The 18962-nt window shown below is 44.0% G+C and overlaps 1 protein-coding gene across 1 annotated transcript in view; it reads left to right on the forward strand.

Annotated features, from left to right (window-relative positions):
* Nucleotides 1-18962, forward strand: part of NUDT21 (nudix hydrolase 21) — a 704082-nt gene that overhangs the window by 602937 nt on the left and 82183 nt on the right. Inside the window, exon 6 of the mRNA XM_044081417.1 lies at nucleotides 5288-5402. Within this exon, the coding sequence (XP_043937352.1) occupies nucleotides 5288-5402 (115 nt within the window). The remainder of the gene's footprint in view (nucleotides 1-5287; nucleotides 5403-18962) is intronic.

The raw sequence follows: 18962 nt of genomic DNA on the forward strand, positions 1-18962 counted from the left end.
TCAGTTCTCTGCACTGCCCTTTGGCTTATCTACTGCGCCCAGGGTATTCACAAAGTGCCTAGCTCCAGTTATTGTATTTTGCAGGCAAAGAAATATTCAAATATATCCATACATGGACGATTGTCTAATTCAGGCAGAGAGCAAGGACATTCTTTTGAATCATCTGGCCATTGTTCAAAGGGTACTGACTTGTCTGGGGTTCACTATAAACAAAAAGAAATCCCACCTGATACCCTGCCAACAGTTTATATTCCTGGGAGCAAGCTTTAATACAACTTCACAGATGGCTTTCCTCACGCCAGAGAAACGGATTCATTTGACAACTTACTTCAAAGAAGTGGCCATAAAAACCCAGCTATCTGCAAAGCAAATACTGCAAGCCTTGGGGTTCATGGCCTTCTGCATTCTTCTAATTCCATATGCAAGGCTGCATATGAGGAAACTACAGTGGTATCTCAAAAGCCTATGGTGTCAACATTCACAGGATCTAGAAGCAGGGATTCCTGTCATATCTTGCCTACGCCTAGAGTTCCTTTGGTGGGCAGAGGCTTGCCACCAAAACTGGGGACTACCATTCACATTACCCTCTACCGCCCAAATCTTAACAGACACATCAGACTATGCATGGGAGGCTCACCTGGCAGGGAAGTGCATTTAGGGCAAATAGAACCCAAGTCAAAAGCACCTGCATGTCAATCAAAAAGAAATGTTAGCTGTACAGAATGCTCTGACAGCCTTCAAAGGCCACATTCTTCCAGGACAACTAATGGCAAAGACGGACAACACCACTGTCATGTGGTACATAAACAAGCAGGGGGGTACACATTCTTACCCCCTCTGCAGACTAGCCATGGCATTGTGGAACACAGCCTTGAGCTACCAAGTGCATCTACAAGCTCAATTCCTGCCAGGAAAACTAAATACACTGGCAGACGGACTAAGCGGAAACCTCATGGACCCACAGGAGTGGAAATTGGAACCAAGAATTTTCAACATGTTGACAAACAAATGGGGGAGCCCAGATATAGACCTGTGTGCCTCCCTCTAGAACTGTCAATTGGACAAATCTTCCACAAGAATTCCCCACAAGCTAGCATGGAAAGTGGATGCTCTGTCCTTCAGCTGGAAAAACCTATCAGTTTATGCCTTTCCTCCTCTGCCTCTGCTCTCCAATGTACTGCTAAAGATCATGCAAGACAAACAAAGGACGATTTTGATTGCACCAGACTGGCTATGCCAACACTGGTTAACCCCCTCTTGCGCAGTATGTCACTGTTGGCCCGATGGCACCTGCCTCATACTCCTACCCTGTTGTCTCAGCAGGAGAACCAGATTCTGCACCCTCAGCTTCAAACACTGAACCTTGCAGCCTGGCTAATTACCTAATCTGCCCTTTACCATTCCTCAGTAAACCAGTGATGGATATCATCTTAGAGGCAAGGAGGCCTAGTACTATGAAATTTTGTGCTGAAAAATGGAAAAGATTCTGTGCCTGGAACCAATCTCAAGGAATGAGCACAGCAGTGCCCAATTTACCTCAGATTTTACAATACTTAACTGAGATGCTTCACAAGGGTCTGTCTCTCTCCTCCATCAAAATTCATGCCTCAGCCATTTTGGCTCATTATAACACAGAACCCACCCCTCTTCTCTCATCCACTGCTCAAGCAGTTCCTCAGAGGGGCCAAAAATTTAAGACCATCCAGGAGAGCTCCAACTCCAGCCTGGGACCTTAACTTTGTATTGGAGAAGCTCACTCTTCCTCCTTTTCAGCCAGCTGCTACTGCAGATTTAAAATTCCTTTCTTGGAAAACAGCTTTCCTTTTAGCAATCACTTCAGCAAGAAGGGTATCTGAATTACAGGCCCTTATGGCAGTGGAGCCTTTCATCATCTTTCATGCGGACAGGGTGTCCCTCAGGACCAATCCCTCTTTCATGCCCAAGGCAGTATCCAGTGTGGCCCTTAATCAGTCCATTCATCTGCCAACCTTCTTTCCAAATTCACAGAACAAAGGGGGAAGGATACTGCACTCCTTAGATGTGCACAGACAACTTAGATCCTACTTGGACAGGACTAAACCTCAAAGGAAATCTGAACAACTGCAGGTAGCATTTGCTGCAGGGGCAGAGGGGAAGGCTATCTCAAAGCAAACTTTCTAAATGGAAAGACCATTGCATTCATTTCTGGTATAGGCACCATGGAAAACCTATTCCACAGGGGATCAGACCCCACTCTACCAGGGTTGCATCTACCTCTGCAGCCTTTTTCAGAGGCGTCCCTACCAGGGACATCCTAGAAGCTTCTACCTGGAGTTCTGTACATACTTTCACCAAGCATTACCATCTGCCAATTTTCTCAAAATCCAGAGCTGGCTTTGCCACTGCAGTCTTGCAAGGCCTTATTACTGGTCCTAATGCTATCTAAATTCCTCTTCCCTTCCTTAGCTTTGGGAATCTACCCAAATGTGATGACTGCAACAATGAAGCACGGATATAGTACAGTTGTGTACACTTACCGTAAATGTAGATGTTCGAGTGTATTCACTGTTGCAGTCATGGTTAACCCTCCCTCCAGCCCCCTTACTTCTTTTGGCTATACCTCTACTCTCCTTTACTCAGCTTAAAAGCGTTTTGGTGTATTTGCTTTTTTGTTGAAGGTATAACCTTATGTAGTTATAGATTTAATTGCTTCCCATTAGGGGGGCACCTGACATCTGGGGGCAAGAAAAACTGATGTAATGGCGTCGGCTGCATGTTTTATACCCCTGACAACCTGTCGTCACGGAAGAAGACAGCAACCGATGCAGGACCCAAGACTGTTAATCAGGCCGACTGAGGGCTACTGCAAGCAGATAACCCAAATGTGATGACTGCAACAGTGAATACACTCGAGCATCTACATTTATGGTAAGTGTACACAACTGTACTTTCTAGTTTTGCTTTCTGTATGGGTAGGGAAAGGGCCAGGGAGCTGTGACATCCCAGTATGAGTGGGTTTTTAGGATGGTAGTAGTGATGTTAGTTTGAGAAGGGAAATGGACAGAAAACTATCTATATTCAGTAGCCTTGGTGACATAAGTGAATTGGAGACTGCAGCAGGGCGGGACAAAAGTTTTTTGAAAGTGAAACCACCACCGTACAGTAAGGTACTGTTCTACTGGAACAATCTCCAATTTCTTCATCCCACTTTAAGATGCGTTAGTCTACCCAGATAGCTTAAGCTTCTGCAATATAGTAAGGTTGTATAAGTAAACATTCCGTAACAGTAGATATTCTATTAGATCTCTGTTGCCAGGGGCGTTATTGTTTTGTTGCAAGAGTGTGGTTGTATGTACCCTTGTGTATGCAGTTACTCTTGTAAGTTTACTAGCACTTTTCCTTTCAGGGCTGTTATCTCCCTTCTTGTGGTTAGGGAAAAAAACTGAAGTTTTTTGGTATCCTTTGGAGTTCTGCTCAAGCTCTTGGTAATTTAGATTGCATGGAGGCTGCTCTTAGTTTTAAATGGCTGGCCAGTTGAGGATGCAACCTAATGAGCTTAGGCTACTGTGACAATGATCTGTTTTAACATTTACTGTTATGGTAAGTTTCTTTACACAACTGTACTATGTGTATTTATATATTCATTAACCAGAGTAGTGCGCTGAGCCATAGAGATCTTTTTCAGGCTCAGCCTGGGGAATATTGACATAAAAAAAAGTATGACATTAAGCTGACAGAGCGCATACATTATCAAGCAAAGAAAACATTACAGTAATGACGAACCTTGAAATATACAGAATCATAACATCTACAGATAGAGATTAATTGAGCTACAGATTAAAATGAATTCATGAATATAAACAGAATGAAGCACAACATTACACTAATGCTGCTACTTCTGTTTGTTCATTGTCGTTGGACATAATGTGTAGTATAGATCATTGCATAATCCATATGGGGAAAAAAAGACAAAGTAGGAGGGGCGAGGTGTCAATGTTGGCAGATGAAGAAGGCATTTATGAGAGCCTTGGAATTTAAATAGGAAGGGCGGAGCAAGTTAAGGAGGGATAGGAACAAAAAAGAGAAGTGTGGTATAGCTATAGGAGTTAAAAAGATTAGTCCTGTATTTAGTATGAAAGTGTGGTCTTTATATGACTGCAGGTGCTATCTAAATGGGGGTGTTGTGCTTGTTTGGAGAGGTTTCTCTTTCTCTCTCTCATGTTTGAACTTCTTGATGGCACTCCATATTTAAGGATTATGGACAGAAAAGGTGCGGTAGAAATCCATTTAGTTTGTAGTGTCAGGAGAGGTGGTTGTGGTCTGTAAGGTAAAACCCAGTCTCCAAGTCAGTCTGTTTGCACAGTATGGGAAAGTGAAGATCAAGGTCCCCAGAAGGAATGTTATTCTGTGTGGATTGGTAATCGTTTAGATTTTTGTAGTGTTGTACTGTGTTGGTCTTTTCCTAGTGAAAGGTTTATGAACTTGGAGATGATGGAAATTATTGGACGTGTTGGAATAATTATCTAAGCTGATCAGTTTATTGGGAGTCTATGTTCCAGTTGTGGAAGTAGTTCTTTTTTAATAGTTGCCCCAAGGACAGTATATCTTTGAATTGCTTGCGACTCCTTTGGATATAAGCAGTTTGAAATTGGACAGTACTTCTAAATGGCTGTACTTAAACATGTATGCTAGACTCATTGCTGTTTTGGAAGATGCTGTTGAGTGGTTGGTTATTGCAAAGGAAAGAATTACACACACTTCACTGTCTGTCTTGTTTTTCTACTAAGACTATAACATAATTGAAAATGTTGATTTGGTAGATATTAGTGGTTCTTTCTTTTTGTGGTTGAGATACTTCTTGTGTGTGGTACTGCCAGTAGTTAACACTGTTTTAAACGTGTGTTTATATGTAGTACATTTCATTTAATTTCATTACAGTTCACAGCATTTCACAGCTACTAAAGATGCGTGTCATGGCTAATTATATACATGCTTTATAAAACATTCTGTTTTCGTAGAAAAGACCAGCATTGAGTGATTGTTAGAAAGCAGCTTAGATTCTCTCTTATAAAAGCATTGTTATTTATTGAAAAAAAAGAGTAGCATTAAGTAAGTCTGTGAAAATGGGTTCGATTCAGGAGAGGAATCTGCATTACCATATGACAAGCTGTAAATTAGCTGCTTCTATACCTGGAAGTTCAGCATGTTATAGTAATTTAGAAGGCATATGGCCTACACCTCAGTAAGTGCCTTAGTAAAAGTAGTTTTCTTGTGAATGAATCCATGTTTGTTGTCTCTCCATTTATAGCCCTCTTCGCAGTTCCAAAGAATTACAAATTGGTTGCTGCTCCTCTGTTTGAGTTGTATGATAATGCACCAGGGTATGGACCTATTATTTCCAGTCTGCCACAGCTACTGAGCAGGTAGGTGATTCTGAGTACCATAGTATTGAATTGAGTAATGCAAGGCATGCTATGGAGAAGACGACAGGACTGACTATTTGCAAATGCACTGAAATACAGATCATATTTAGGTAGTGTTAATGTATTTCCATCAGACATTTGTCTTGTATCAGTGTTCAGCTTGAGCTTTGTTTACTGTGCAAGATGTCCATCTGTAGCCAGGATTGCTAGACTTCTCTTCATTACTGCAGGTCCTACTTTACTAATGCCATAATAATTGTGCCTCTTGTCTAAGATTGGCTGTGTTAAAAAATATATATGTTACTGTACTATAGGCTGCTACTTTTCAGATAGCTCCTTAAAGCTTTAGCTGCTAATAATACCTCTCTCCCCCTGCAAAGCCATTCTCTATTTTAGCTTATTTTAACCACACAGCACTGGGTTTCCTTCAAGTAAATCTACTTGTGTAGCTTGAGGACGGTGTCCTTCTGTAAGCTTACTTCTGCTCATATTTTATTTCTTTTTATTTTATTTCTGGTGACTATACCTTTAGGAACTTTATATCCTTTGTCTCAAGCTAGTTTTTCACGATCTTTTCTGATTGTTTCTATGACTTCATCGTGATCAGGGTGCTAGCCCAGCCCAGTATTAGTCATTACCCCTCTCCCTCACCTCACTTCCTAGTCTTCATAGGTGCCTCACAACAGCAGGAGCCATTTTGAAACATTCCTTCCCCTTCATGCTGCTGAGTATCTGCTGCTCTGTGTAAGGTAAACTTTTGATTCTTTGGCATTAACTGTTTTCTGATGTCTTTTCTGTTGCCTTAACAGCTTTAAATCTTACAATATTTGGTGATTATTGTGTTGCTTTATCTCCTTTAGGTCATATAGTATTTTGTGATTATATTGAGATGAATATTGCTTGCATATGCAGTTTCTGGTGTACTTTTTCTCGCGACTCTAGTTTTGTGAATATTTAAAGTCTGATGTTATGTGATCCTATCTCGCCTACATTCTGAATGATGGGCTCGGAGCCGATCCCTCGGCTCCGACTCGGCACGCTTATGCCAAAGAGCGAAGTCTCTTATTGGCTGAGCTTACTATATCCCAGGATGCACCACCAACAGTCCCCCAGATCTCGTTTGCCGCTTAACTGCAAGGACGTGGTCTCGAGCTGGCTGGGCTGAGTAGCTTTTATTACTACTTTTTCTGTCAGTTTTTGTGCTTATATTTCACAAAAGCCGTTTTAACGGCTATTGCTTTGCTATTGCTATTGCTGTGTTCGATTGAGTATTGGACTTATTGTGTGATTGGGTAGAGTTTGTTTTGGCCCCTTTCAATCCAGGGCCTTTTCGGTTAAACTCTATAACTGAACTTTTACTGTGTTAAAGTTCCCGGTTTGTACACCTAAGGTTGTGTTTACACAGTTTCTGTAAGCCTTCGGTTTTTTTTGTCTAACCGATTCTACAGTGGTTAAATTTCCTGTCAGGAATTGCTAACATTATGTCTCAGGCCCCTAGGCCTTCGGGCTTTAAAAATGTACTAAGTGTGCTTTTAAGATGTCTGTTACTGATGACCATCTACTTTGTGTTTATTGTTTAGGGGCTAAGCACTTGCAGGAGTCATGTAGCGTATGTCACGCTTTTTCCTCTAGGGTCCTCCAGGAGAGGAAAAATAAATTAATTCTTAAAGGGTTGATTAAACCCTCTTTTGAAGAAGCCTTGTCTTCGCTCCGACTCCTGCCAAAAGAAAAGGGCTTGGCTCCGACCAGTCCGTCGCATCCGTCTGCCAACAGTCCTAGGCAGGCCTCTCCTTCGGCTCCAAAGACTTGAGCCGAGGTCGAACGGTCTGCCTCGATGCCTCCAGCATCGACTCGACTTCGGAGCCGATTGCTGGGGCATCGAGGCGGGTCACCTTCGTCGGCTCCACTGCTCTCGGAGCCGACAAGGGTCACCCGCTCAGACACTTCCTCCTCGGCGCCGAAGTCTACCTCGGCACCGATGGAATCTGGTGTGTGTTTCCTCGGCGCCGATTCTCATCGAGTCGCCTCGGAGCCGGTCCCCTAGTCCCTTGGGGCCGAGGGAGAGGTCTTCTCGAACCCGTTCTGTTTCCTCTCGGTCTTGAGAATGTCGGATTCTGATATAGACAGGGTGCTCCAAAGACTTTTCCAGTCCCCAGTCTTCCAAAAATTTGTTTCGGCTCCGACCCAGTTGGCTTCGGAGCCGATGGCCATGACCCATCCCATTGCTATTCCTCCTCCGACTGCTTCGGCTCCGTGGAAGCAGCTGATCTTCGAGCCGGTGCAGATCTCAGGGTCCGCTCCGACCCTTACTCCAACCCGGCCTCGGGTCCGAGTTTGGTACGCTGGACTTCTTCGCTGGACCCGAGGGTGATGTTTGGGACCGATGCTTTCGGTTCCGAGCCTCCCTCTCGGTGCTTCGCGGGACTTCCTTCTACTACCATGCCCCGGAAGACTGGACGCTCCCAGGATTCGCCAGGTCCGGCTTTCAGAGCCATGAGGAGTGCCTTGGCCAAATCCTCTTCGCCATCTCCCGGTTTTACCAGCACCTTCCCTGGGCGTGGAGACTGGGTCTTTGGTAGTTCCCTGTCTGTGGCCAGCGGAGCCCGAGGCCTGAGGTTACCCCCATTGGGGTTCCCCTCTTCCTGAGGGTTTTCGAGTCATCTCCAGAGGAACCCCAAGGAAGAGATCGTGCAAGAGGAAGCACGTGGACTCCCCGAGTCTATTACATCGGACACGGATATGGATGATGCAGAGGGGTCCCTAAGTCGTCCTCTGATGATGTCTCCTTTGCAGACATCTTAGAGATCCTCAAACAACGAGGCGGCTGGATGTCCAAACCCCCTCTGCGGACGAATCAGTGCTCCTCAAGGCCTTTGGGGCTCAGCCCTCCGCCTCCTGGGTGTCTCCGCCCGACGAGCTTCTGGATTTAGTTTGTCAAGGGCGGGAACACCCGGATACTGTGGAACCAGTCCCTTCTCGTCCGAACAAATTCTTATCTGCTCCCCGAGAAGGAGTTCCTTACTAAAGGCGTGGCTGTAGATGCCATGGTGGTGGCATCTGCTACACAGCAGGACGTGGCAGAGGCTTCAACGTCCATCCATCCTCCTAATAAGGAGTCTAGGAGTATGGATAGGTACGGAAGCGCACCCTGACTTCAGCGGCCTTTACCTTAAGGTCTCTGAATTATTTGGCACATTTTACTAGGCTTCAGAGGGATCTGGTCAAGGAGTTGTCAGACTACCTCTCGGGTAACCTACCTGAGCAGCTAGCCCAGTCCGTTAGCTCTCAGTTGGCTATCCTGACGTCAATTGCTAACTCGTCCATGAGGCTCATATCCTATGCGGCCGAAGGGGCGGGTAGAGCGGCAGGCACAGGCGTGGCTCTACGTAGACAGGCCTGGCTCCGCTTGTGTCAGTTTGCGGAGGCCTTCAAGTCTTCCTTCGCCGACGCTCCCTTTGACGGGTCCTCATTGTTTGGACCCAAGGTGAAAGACACCCTTACCCGCTGTGAGCAAGAGGGAAAAACGTTATCTGCCGTAGGGGCCCGTTATTCCACTCCCTTTCGGCCTTACCCCAAGGCCAAAGGAGGGGGGAAAATGTGGTTCCGGAAATCTCGCAAGTTTTTCTCCCAACAGCAGGAAGATTCCCCGTCCAGAGGCAGAGGGCGGGGAAATTTTTCAGGGAGACGCCGTCCCAGAGGCGGCAGAGGGCCCGCAATTCTGGAGACCGCGAGTCCTTTCGTGGCTCTTCAGCCTCCCACACGACATGAGGGATTGCCCGGCTGTGCTGCTCCGGAGCCAGTCGGGTGTCGTGGTGCCAAGCACCTAAAAGCCTGGGAGTCAATCACTCAGGACAGATGGGTGCTTCGGATAATTGCCGGAGGTTACACCATCCCATTCAAATATTCACCCCCTCCATCCAAGAGAATCCCGGACCCACCACCCAGTCAAAGGGAAATAGCAGCCGCAGAAGCTTCAAAGCTGCTACAAAAAGGAGTCATCCAACCGGTCCCCACAGACCAAATCGGATCAGGAAATTACTCCAGGTTCTTTTTAGTGCCAAAAAAGACAGGGGACCTGAGACCAATATTGGATCTCAGCAGACTGAACCTATCCGTTACGAAATCCAAATTCCGAATGGTCACGTTGCAATCCATTCTCCCGTTGTTGGAGAAGGATGTTTGGATGTGCTCCATAGACCTCAAGGACGCCTATTATCACATACCGATACATCAGGCGTCCAGGAGGTATCTGCGCTTCAGCCTGGGAGCCAGTCATTACCAATTTTGTGCTCTGCCCTTTGGTCTCACCACAGCCCCAGGGTGTTCACCAAGTGTTTGGCAGTAGTGACGGCTCACCTGAGGAGCCTTGGATTCCAAGTGTTTCCCTATCTCGACGACTGGCTCCTGACTGCCACCACCAGGCATCTACTTATGGACAACCTCAAAGCCACCGTCTCCTGGGTGTTTCCTGGGGATTACATTCAATTGGTCAAAGTCTGTCTTGCTGCCCTCTCAGCGCATAAAGTTTATAGGAGCAGAGATAGACTCAAGATTGATGCGTGTCTTTCTTCCAGCCGACAGGATCCGAACCTTACAGGGCCAAGTTCAAGCTCTGATCTCGAGATCCAAAGCCCCAGCCAGGATGGTCCTACAGGTTCTAGGCTCAATGTCTGCCACGGTACTTTTAGTTCCTCTAGCAAGGTTACACATGAGGATTCTTCAGTGGCTCTTATCAACTCAATGGTCCTTTCAAGATCTCCCCCTCAATCATCACATCATGATTACGGAAATATGCAAAGGGACCTGCTGGTGGCTTCACACATCCAACTTAGATCAGGGCAAACCTTTTGTTCTCCCTCCAGCGGTTACCCTGACGACAGATGCCTCCCAGATAGGGTGGGGGCATTGTCTGGGCAGGCTAGTTCAGGGCTCCTGGCTTCCGGACGAAGCTCTTCTCCACATCAACGTGTTGGAGATGAGGGCTGTACTTCTATCCCTACAGGCCTTACACAAGTTCCTTCCTCAGGGTATCATCGCCATCCACACAGACAACATGTCGGTGGTTTGGTATCTGAACAAACAAGGAGGGACCAGATCGTATCCCCTTTGCAGAGAGGCCATGAGAGTGTGGGAATGGGCTGTAGCTACCAACCGCTTCTTGGTAGCGACCCACATCCCGGAAAGTCAAATGTATTGGCGGACAAATTAAGCAGGACAATTCTCTCTCCTCACGAATGGTCTCTAAACCGCACAGTAGCAGCCCAGGTTTTCAAGAGATGGGGGACGCCGTGCTGCGACCTATTTGCGACTCCACAAAACACCAAGTGCCAAAGGTTCTTCTCCTTGATTCCACATCAGGAAGTACCGGCCATGGATACTCTAGCTCAACCCTGGCCAACAGGGTTGCTTTATGCCTTTCCTCCAATCCCACTCCTTCCCAAAGTCATTCAAAAGCTTCTCAGCTAAGGTCTTCAATGATTCTGATTGCCCCATACTGGCCTCGTCAGATATGGTTTCCTTACTTGAAAAAGCATGCGGTGGACGATCCGTGGACCTTAGACCTGATCCCGGATTTGCTAATCCATCAGTCGGGACATTGGCATCAGTCCCTTCAATCTCTGAAATTGACAGCTTGGCTCCTCCACTTCCAACCTTAGTCAGGAGCCACACACTAGACCCGGAAGTTGTTCACATTTTGTCTTCGGCCCATAAACCCACCACTAACAAATTGTACCTCAGTAAGTGGAAGAGGTTTGCTATCTGGGCTCAACTCAAGGGCTTAGACCCTATCACTGCTCCTGTCCCAGAGATTTTGAAATTCTTAACATCCCTATTTAATCAGGGATCTTCTGTCTCAACTATTAAAGTTCAACTAGCTGCTATCTCTAAATTCCATGAATCCACGGATCCTCCTTTGATGAGCAGCAGGCTATGCAAAACATTCATTAAAGGTGCGAGTCTGTTAAGACCACCAGTATTTCATCCTGCACCCCCGTGGGATCTTGATTTAGTGCTTCGTGCATTAACATCTCCCCACTTTGAACCGGCTGCTACTTGCGAATTAAAATATCTGTCATGGAAAACGGCATTCTTAGTGGCTATTACTTCAGCAAGAAGAGTCTCAGAGCTTCAAGCCCTGTCTATTAAACCACCATATCTCATTTTCACAAAGATAGAGTATCTCTTAGGCCTAATCCATCCTTTGTCCCAAAGGTCTGCTCTAGTTTCTGTCTTCAACAATCTCTAGAACTACCAGTTTTCTTTCCAAAATTCTCTAATGAAGCAGAATACACTCTCCATAAATTGGATGTTCACAGGCAATTACGCTTCTATTTAGACAGGACTCAGCAACTTCGTAAGTCAGACCAGTTGTTTGTGTCCTTCTCAGATAATAAATTGGGCCAAACCATCACAAAAGCTACAATCTCAAAATGGATCAGAGATTGCATAACTCAGGCCTATTCTTCTTCAAATAAGCAACTTGCATCATCTATCAAAGCTCATTCTACCAGAGCTATGGCTACTTCTATAGCTTTTCATTCCAAGCTCGCTATTTCGGAAATTTGTGCTGCGGCTACTTGGTCCAACCCGCACACTTTCATTTCCCACTACAAATTGGATGTGGCATCTAAGGGACGAGCTTCATTTGGTTCCACGGTACTCAGGAGTGTTTTCCAGTGAGCCACCCAGGATTCAGGTGCTAGGGACGCTGTCCCATCATTCAGAATGTAGGCGAGATAGGATCACATAACATCTTTTAGTTATGTACTCACCATAACTTCAGATGTTTGGGATCCATCTCGCCACATTCCTGATACCCACCCTCCTTCCCCTGCCTTGCAGATCAGAAGAGATAGAACGGTTTTGAGCTCCACTGTTTTTATCTTGTTTCATCTGACGATGTTATATAAGCAGGGTATGCATGTGTGCATGTATGCGGACAAACTAGATCTGGGGGACTGTTGGTGGTGCATCCTGGGATATAGTAAGCTCAGCCAATAAGAGACTTCGCTCTTTGGCATAAGCGTGCCGAGTCGGAGCCGAGGGATCGGCTCCGAGCCCATCATTCAGAATGTAGGCGAGATGGATCCCAAACATCTGAAGTTATGGTGAGTACATAACTAAAAGTTTTCCCTGTCGCAAGGAGCTCCAGCACCTTATGATCATGGGTAGCTTAGCGTTTGAATTGTACTCATTATTTCTTGTTTTTTAATGAAAGAAAACTGTAAATGTGAATATTTACCAACTAAGTTTCTTGTTGCAAGGAGCAACAGGCACCTTAACTTCACATTTAGATGTAGCACTAAAGTAAAAGGAAGAACTATTGCCTGAAAGTGTTACCAATTGTTATTGTCCTCAGTATCCTGGATTTCTGTTTTCCTGCTTTGTGAATTATTGCCTTTTGTATGTCTACACTGTGCTGTTGTAAACTACTGTTGTTCTGCATTACTTTATGCATAGGTGTAAACACTGCTGTGTTCTTAGCTAGCTATGCGTGTAAGACACTTGTACAATGGAAATTAATGCTAGATATACTGTCTCTGCCTACCTGTATTAATTTTTTTCTCTCTACCCATGGTATTTTTGTGTCTCGCTCTTTTCCTGAATTATGTGCTCATAACTAATCTCCCTCCTCTGTTTTTATAGCCCTAGTGGATTTTTCCCTGCGGTTTTCTCCTGGCCACAGTATAGTCAACACAGGTTTGAGGACCTTAACAGATACCCTGCAACTCTAATTATCTGTCCAGAAGCCACCATTTTAAGCTTAAAATAATACCACTGAAGTATGTGTCCCAGTAAATAACTACTACATAAGCTATTCTTTTAATTAATGATAGACGTAAGCAGAACAAGAATTTACAGTGTTTTTTGCTAGTCACCATGAAAAGCAGACGCCAGCGGCTCCTATCCTTTCTCTTTGGTTACCCACTATCCTCATACTGTTTCTGTGTATATTCTCCTGTTCTGCACTTTACCCTTCCCTGAATTAATTTCTAGCCTCACTCATAATTGCCTTTCTTAGTGCACCTGCCCTATTTTAATGTCTTCAGACTTGCATATTAATGTTTTTTTTATGTTTTGCCCTGCTTTTAGCTGCTTGTAATACTTCTATCTCCCCCTGCAAAGCCCTTCTCTATTGTAGCTTATTTTAACCATACAGCACTGGGTTTCCTTCAAGTAAATCTACTTGTGTAGCTTGAGGCCAGTGTCCTTTTGTAAGCTTACTTCTGCTCATATTTTATTTTTTTATTTTATTTCTGGTGACTATACCTTTAGAAACTTTATATCCTTGTCTCTCAAGCTAGTTTTTCACTCTCTTTTCTGATTGTTTCTATGACTTCATCTTGACCAGGGTGCTGGCCACGTTCCATTTGCTCTCCTATCCCCATTCCCACCCCCCCAGTGCAATTACCTTTATACCTAACTGTCCCTCCCCTTCCTGTCCCACTAGCCACTATAATTCAACTTCCTGCCTATTGCCACAACCACCTTACTAATCTGTCAGTCTTGTCAACACCACTTCATCTTACCACTCTCTCTCTACCTACTCTATCTGACCATATTTTATTCCAACATATTTTCTAATATCTTCTACACTACTCCTTATTCTCTCTTATCTCCACCTCTTACCACTCCAATCTCTCTGACCCACTCCTATGTTCACCAGCTTCTCACTCTTACAACATATATCCAACTACTTCATCTTTTACTATCTCACATAATCTCTTTATTACCTCTCTCAAGTCTATATAAACTATCCATAATACAGGTTTTTAAACCTTCCTACAAAGCCAAAACTATAAAAACTCCATCTAGCATCTACTACACACTCTCTCCTCACTAAAAACCTACTTTGTTCTGGAGATATCCATCCCAACCCTGGCCCCACTTCTCTCCCTAAAACTTACCTCTACACTGCCCCCATCTTACTCCTCTAACAGTCACCAACCTCAGTCACAGCAATCATCTCCATCCAAATACTTAACTATTTACTCATTGAATATTCAGAGTCTAGCAAATAGTCACAGAGCTGCACTCATGGATAGCTCTCAATACCCCTCACATCCTCTCCCTATCTGAAACCTGGCTCAAGCCACAAATCTCAAATAGTGAAATACTCCCACCAGGTTATAATATCTTCCGATATTGATAGACCTGTAAAAAAAAGCTGGTGGCGTGGCCATCCTCTACTCAAACATTCTTAACCTCTCACCATACCCTTCCCCAATTCCTGACTTCCTCCCAGCTGAAATTATAATCCTTAACTGCCATCTAAATCCTCACAAAAAACTTGCAATTGCCTCTATCTACCTTCCTCCTGGTAACAATTTGCCCATTCTTGAAAACATCCTATCCTGGTTCTCCCACAACATACCATATGAGATACTTATCCTTGGTGATGTCAACATTGATTGGTCCAAACTCACAACTGACTCCCCCCAACTCAGTATCCACCTACACGGCTTCCACCAACTTATAACATCTCCCACTTGCTTCCATAAAAATTCCACTTCAAGCTCCATCATAGACTGGATCCTTACCAATTCCCCCCACCAATACCACAATCCCACCACCTTACCTGACTCCCTCAGTGATCATCTCCCTACCACCATCTTAAGACACTACTCCCATATTCCTAAACCCCACCTTATCAAAGATGGTCAAACTATTGACTTTCAATTCATCCCAATTTAACTCCATTCTCCACAACATAGATTGGACCATTCTAAAACACCTCCCCCTAAACGATGCTGTAAGCACTTTCAATAGCATCTTCATGAATACTCTAAACTCCTTAGCTCCCTCTAGGAAGATCAGAGTAAATTCAAACCATGCTCCCTGGCTCTCCAAAGAGATTAGGTCCCTTATGAAACAGAGATCATGCTTGGAAAACCTGGACTAAAACTAAACAACCACATTTTCTTCAAAAATACAGGCAACTGAGGAACCTTGCAAAAAAACATACAACTAATGACAAAAAGTTATACTATAGCTCTGCTCAGCTTAACAACATATCCAATCCTCGAAACTTTTGGTCAACTCTCAACAACATCCTCTATCCTGGAAAGCCCTCTAATCCCTCCCCATACCCTAACTTTTCCTCTCAGGAAACAGCTACCCTCCTGAATAAACACTTTCTCTTCCATCCAAAATCCGGTAACCTCTAAGCCAAACTCTACTTGGACACCCATCTCTCCAAGTCCCACTAACACAACTGTGTTTTCTTTTGAGCCAGTTCCCATTACTTACATCAAATCTCTACTACTCAAGCTAAAACCTTGCTCTCCTTCCACTGCCAATCTATCTCCTACATTCCTCAAACTTGCTGCTGACTCAATTGCCTATCCTGTATCTATACTAATTAATTGATCTGTTCTGGAATCAGCTGTCCCCATCCTTTGGAAATCTTTCTTCACTATCCCTCTTCATAAAGGTGGAAACTCCACTGACCCCTCAAATTACCGACCCATTGCCATTCTGTCCCCCCTCTCCAAGATATTAGAAAAATGTTTTCACTCACAGCTTCTCAGTCACCTCCTCACACACCAGTTACTTACCCCTACCCAACATGGATTTCGTCCTCACCACAGCACCACTACTGCCCTCCTCTCCTTCACTCATGTCATTGCAGAGGCCCTAGACAACAATAAACTAATTTTCTGTCTCTTCATAGATCTCTCCAAAGCCTTCGATACTGTCTCTCATCCTCTACTACTATCCAAACTCGCAGATGTCCACCTATCCCCCTCTGCACTTGCCTGGCTTAATAGTTACCTATCTGGCAGGGAACAATCTGTCAAATGGCGTTCATCCTCCTCGCCTTTCCTTCCCATCTCCACTGGTGTTCCCCAAGGCTCCATCTTGGGACCCCTTTTGTTTAACATTTCACCAATGATCTTTGCACCTCATGCAAAGAATCCTCCCTTGTTCAGTATGCCAACGATTCCACACTTATATCCATCTCAAATAACATTCCTGAACTACACTCCCTGACCCAACAGACCCTACTGTCCACTGAACAATGACTCTCTCACAACCTATTGATCCTAAATCCCAAAAAGACCAAACTCCTACTTTTCCTTCCCCGTTCTCTTTCTCATCACAAAACAACTTTTTTTATTACATCTTCTAATAATACAAATATCCAACCTGACATCCACACAAAACTCCTAGGGGTCATTATCGATGACGAGCTCAAGTTCAACCTACACATACTCCAATGTATAAAAAAAAACAAACCAGAAACTAAGTCTGCTATATCGGAACAAAAAATTCCTAACCCCTGAATCTAGACTTACCCTGGGCCAGGCACTCCTCCTCCCCTCCCTCTTATAAGCCGCCCCAGTTCTTACCAATATCCAGGCCTGAACTCTAAACAAACTGCAATAGACTTACCATAAAATAGCCAGATTCATTACTAACTCCCCATACAACTCACACCACTGCATTCTTTAAACTCTGTTCAGTGGCTTGAACGTCCCCAGTTTCTGCTATCTTGTCAATTTCATATGCTACACTCTATTCTTTATAAACCCTCCTTCTGTCCATCTCTATCTTCCTTAGTCTCCATCTACATCCCATCCCAGACCCTCCGTACTTCTAACCAACAATTACTTGATATCTACCACCCAAAAAGGTCAGTAGGCAAACTACTCTGCAAACACTCCCTTGCCCATGCTTGGAACAAACTTCCCCTTGACTTGCATTCAATCTCCCACACCTCACACTTTAAAAATGAACTAAAAGCTTATTTTCTCAATTCCAGAACCTGCCCTTGCCATGACCCTACCTAGTCTTCCTTCCCTTTATGTACCCTCAAAAGGATCGTACTTAGTATCTCATTACACCTCTCTCTCCATTGTGTCTACTATGCATTTGCACATTTTTATACAAACAAAAAATGTTCATTGTTGACCTATTGAACTATATCAATGTAAAATTGTTACTTAGCTTCTTTTTAATGCAACTTTAACTTTATGCATGTATCCCAACATATGTGAATCATTTTGATATAACTGCTATTATATCAATATTGTTTAAAATTGTACTTGTTTTAAAATGTATTACTGGAGCTTTTCTCCTCGGGTCTCCACTGAAAATGGGCCACAAGCCCAGTTGGACAAACCCGGTTAACAAATGTCAATAAATAAAATAAAATGCATTTTTCATTTAAAATACCAAAATTGATGATGCTGTCTTAAGACTAGTACTCCAGCCACATTCATTGGAATGTACGTTGGTGGGTTTTTTTGGTCACTTTTGGATCAAGCAGATTTTGTGTTGCAGGAATGGTATACCATTAGACTGAGGCATCAGCTGCATTGCGAAACTTGCACTTCATTTTTTTTTTTAAATATGTCTCTGTTATTCTTGCTTGTTTTCTAGTGTAGTGCCCCATATTTTCACTAACTAGATTGGCACTTTGCATTGTATAGATATCCTTTGGTTATAACACTTTCCTGCATCGTGTTGATATAACCCCCAGCAAACTGTTTGCTTAGGTCATTGTATTTATTGGCCTAGCATTAGTCTGGCATTAAAAAATAAAGATGCAGGTCTTCACAGCTATCTGCACAGGTCCGAGATGGCAAATGAAAAAAAAGTAATTTCTCTATTTTTCAGTCATTGCAACCATTTTACATGATCTTAAATGGAGGACATATTCATGAGATGAGGGTGTTTACCCTTGAAGGGCGCCTTTCTTGTTGAAACTATGAATTTTTTTTTGGGGGGGGGGGTCCTTATTTCCTGTGTCAGTGATACCTAGTCTCCAGATAAAGGTAATAAAAAGTTGATAATGGATTCAAAATGGACAGCATTTGTGTTTTATTACATTTCTGTGGACATTTTAAATCCTAATAGCCTAGATGATATTTGTGTTTCACTGTTGCAGTCCTCATATTTGGGTTATCTGCTTGGAGTAGCCCTTAGTTGGCCTGATTATCAAAGTCTTGGATCCTGCGTCGGTTGCGGTCTCTTCTTCCATGACGTCAGGTAGTCTGGTACAAAGCATGCAGCGGACGCCATTATGTCAGTTTTTTTTGCCATGCGTTGCCTGAAGCAGAAGCAGTTCGCAAGTGGCGGTCGGCCGAGTCCTGAAATTTTTGTTTTCGAGTTTCAGAACCAAAGTCTTCAACTAGTGCCCCGTTGGGAAAACTTCTTTTTCTTGCTGTAAACCAATCTCAGTAAAAGTCAGTAATTGTATTTCTTTTGGAAAGCAAATGCCTCATAAAGATTTTCATTCGTACTGTATTCCTTGCCTAGGCCCTGACCACGACGTACTTCATTGTCAGTTTTGTGCTTTATTTAAACAGCAAACTATTTGTCATCTGTATATTTATGTATCTAAATATTTTGGTACTCTGTTCAATTATCCAGATATGTCTTCGGTAAGCAGTCTGACTACCGATATTCTGAAAAAACGCAAAGATAAAGACAGAGACAGGCCACCTAGGTCCAAAGCTGCCGACAACGCTTCTCCAGTTTGCCGGTACTCTGAGGCGCTTTCGCAGCCTCTGATACCCGCTACATCAGATTTGCAAGCCTCTATTGAGACCC

This window comes from Protopterus annectens, chromosome 8.part0 (genome assembly GCF_019279795.1).
Source record: "Protopterus annectens isolate FY-2018-M chromosome 8.part0, PAN1.0, whole genome shotgun sequence".
NCBI lineage: Eukaryota > Metazoa > Chordata > Ceratodontiformes > Protopteridae > Protopterus > Protopterus annectens.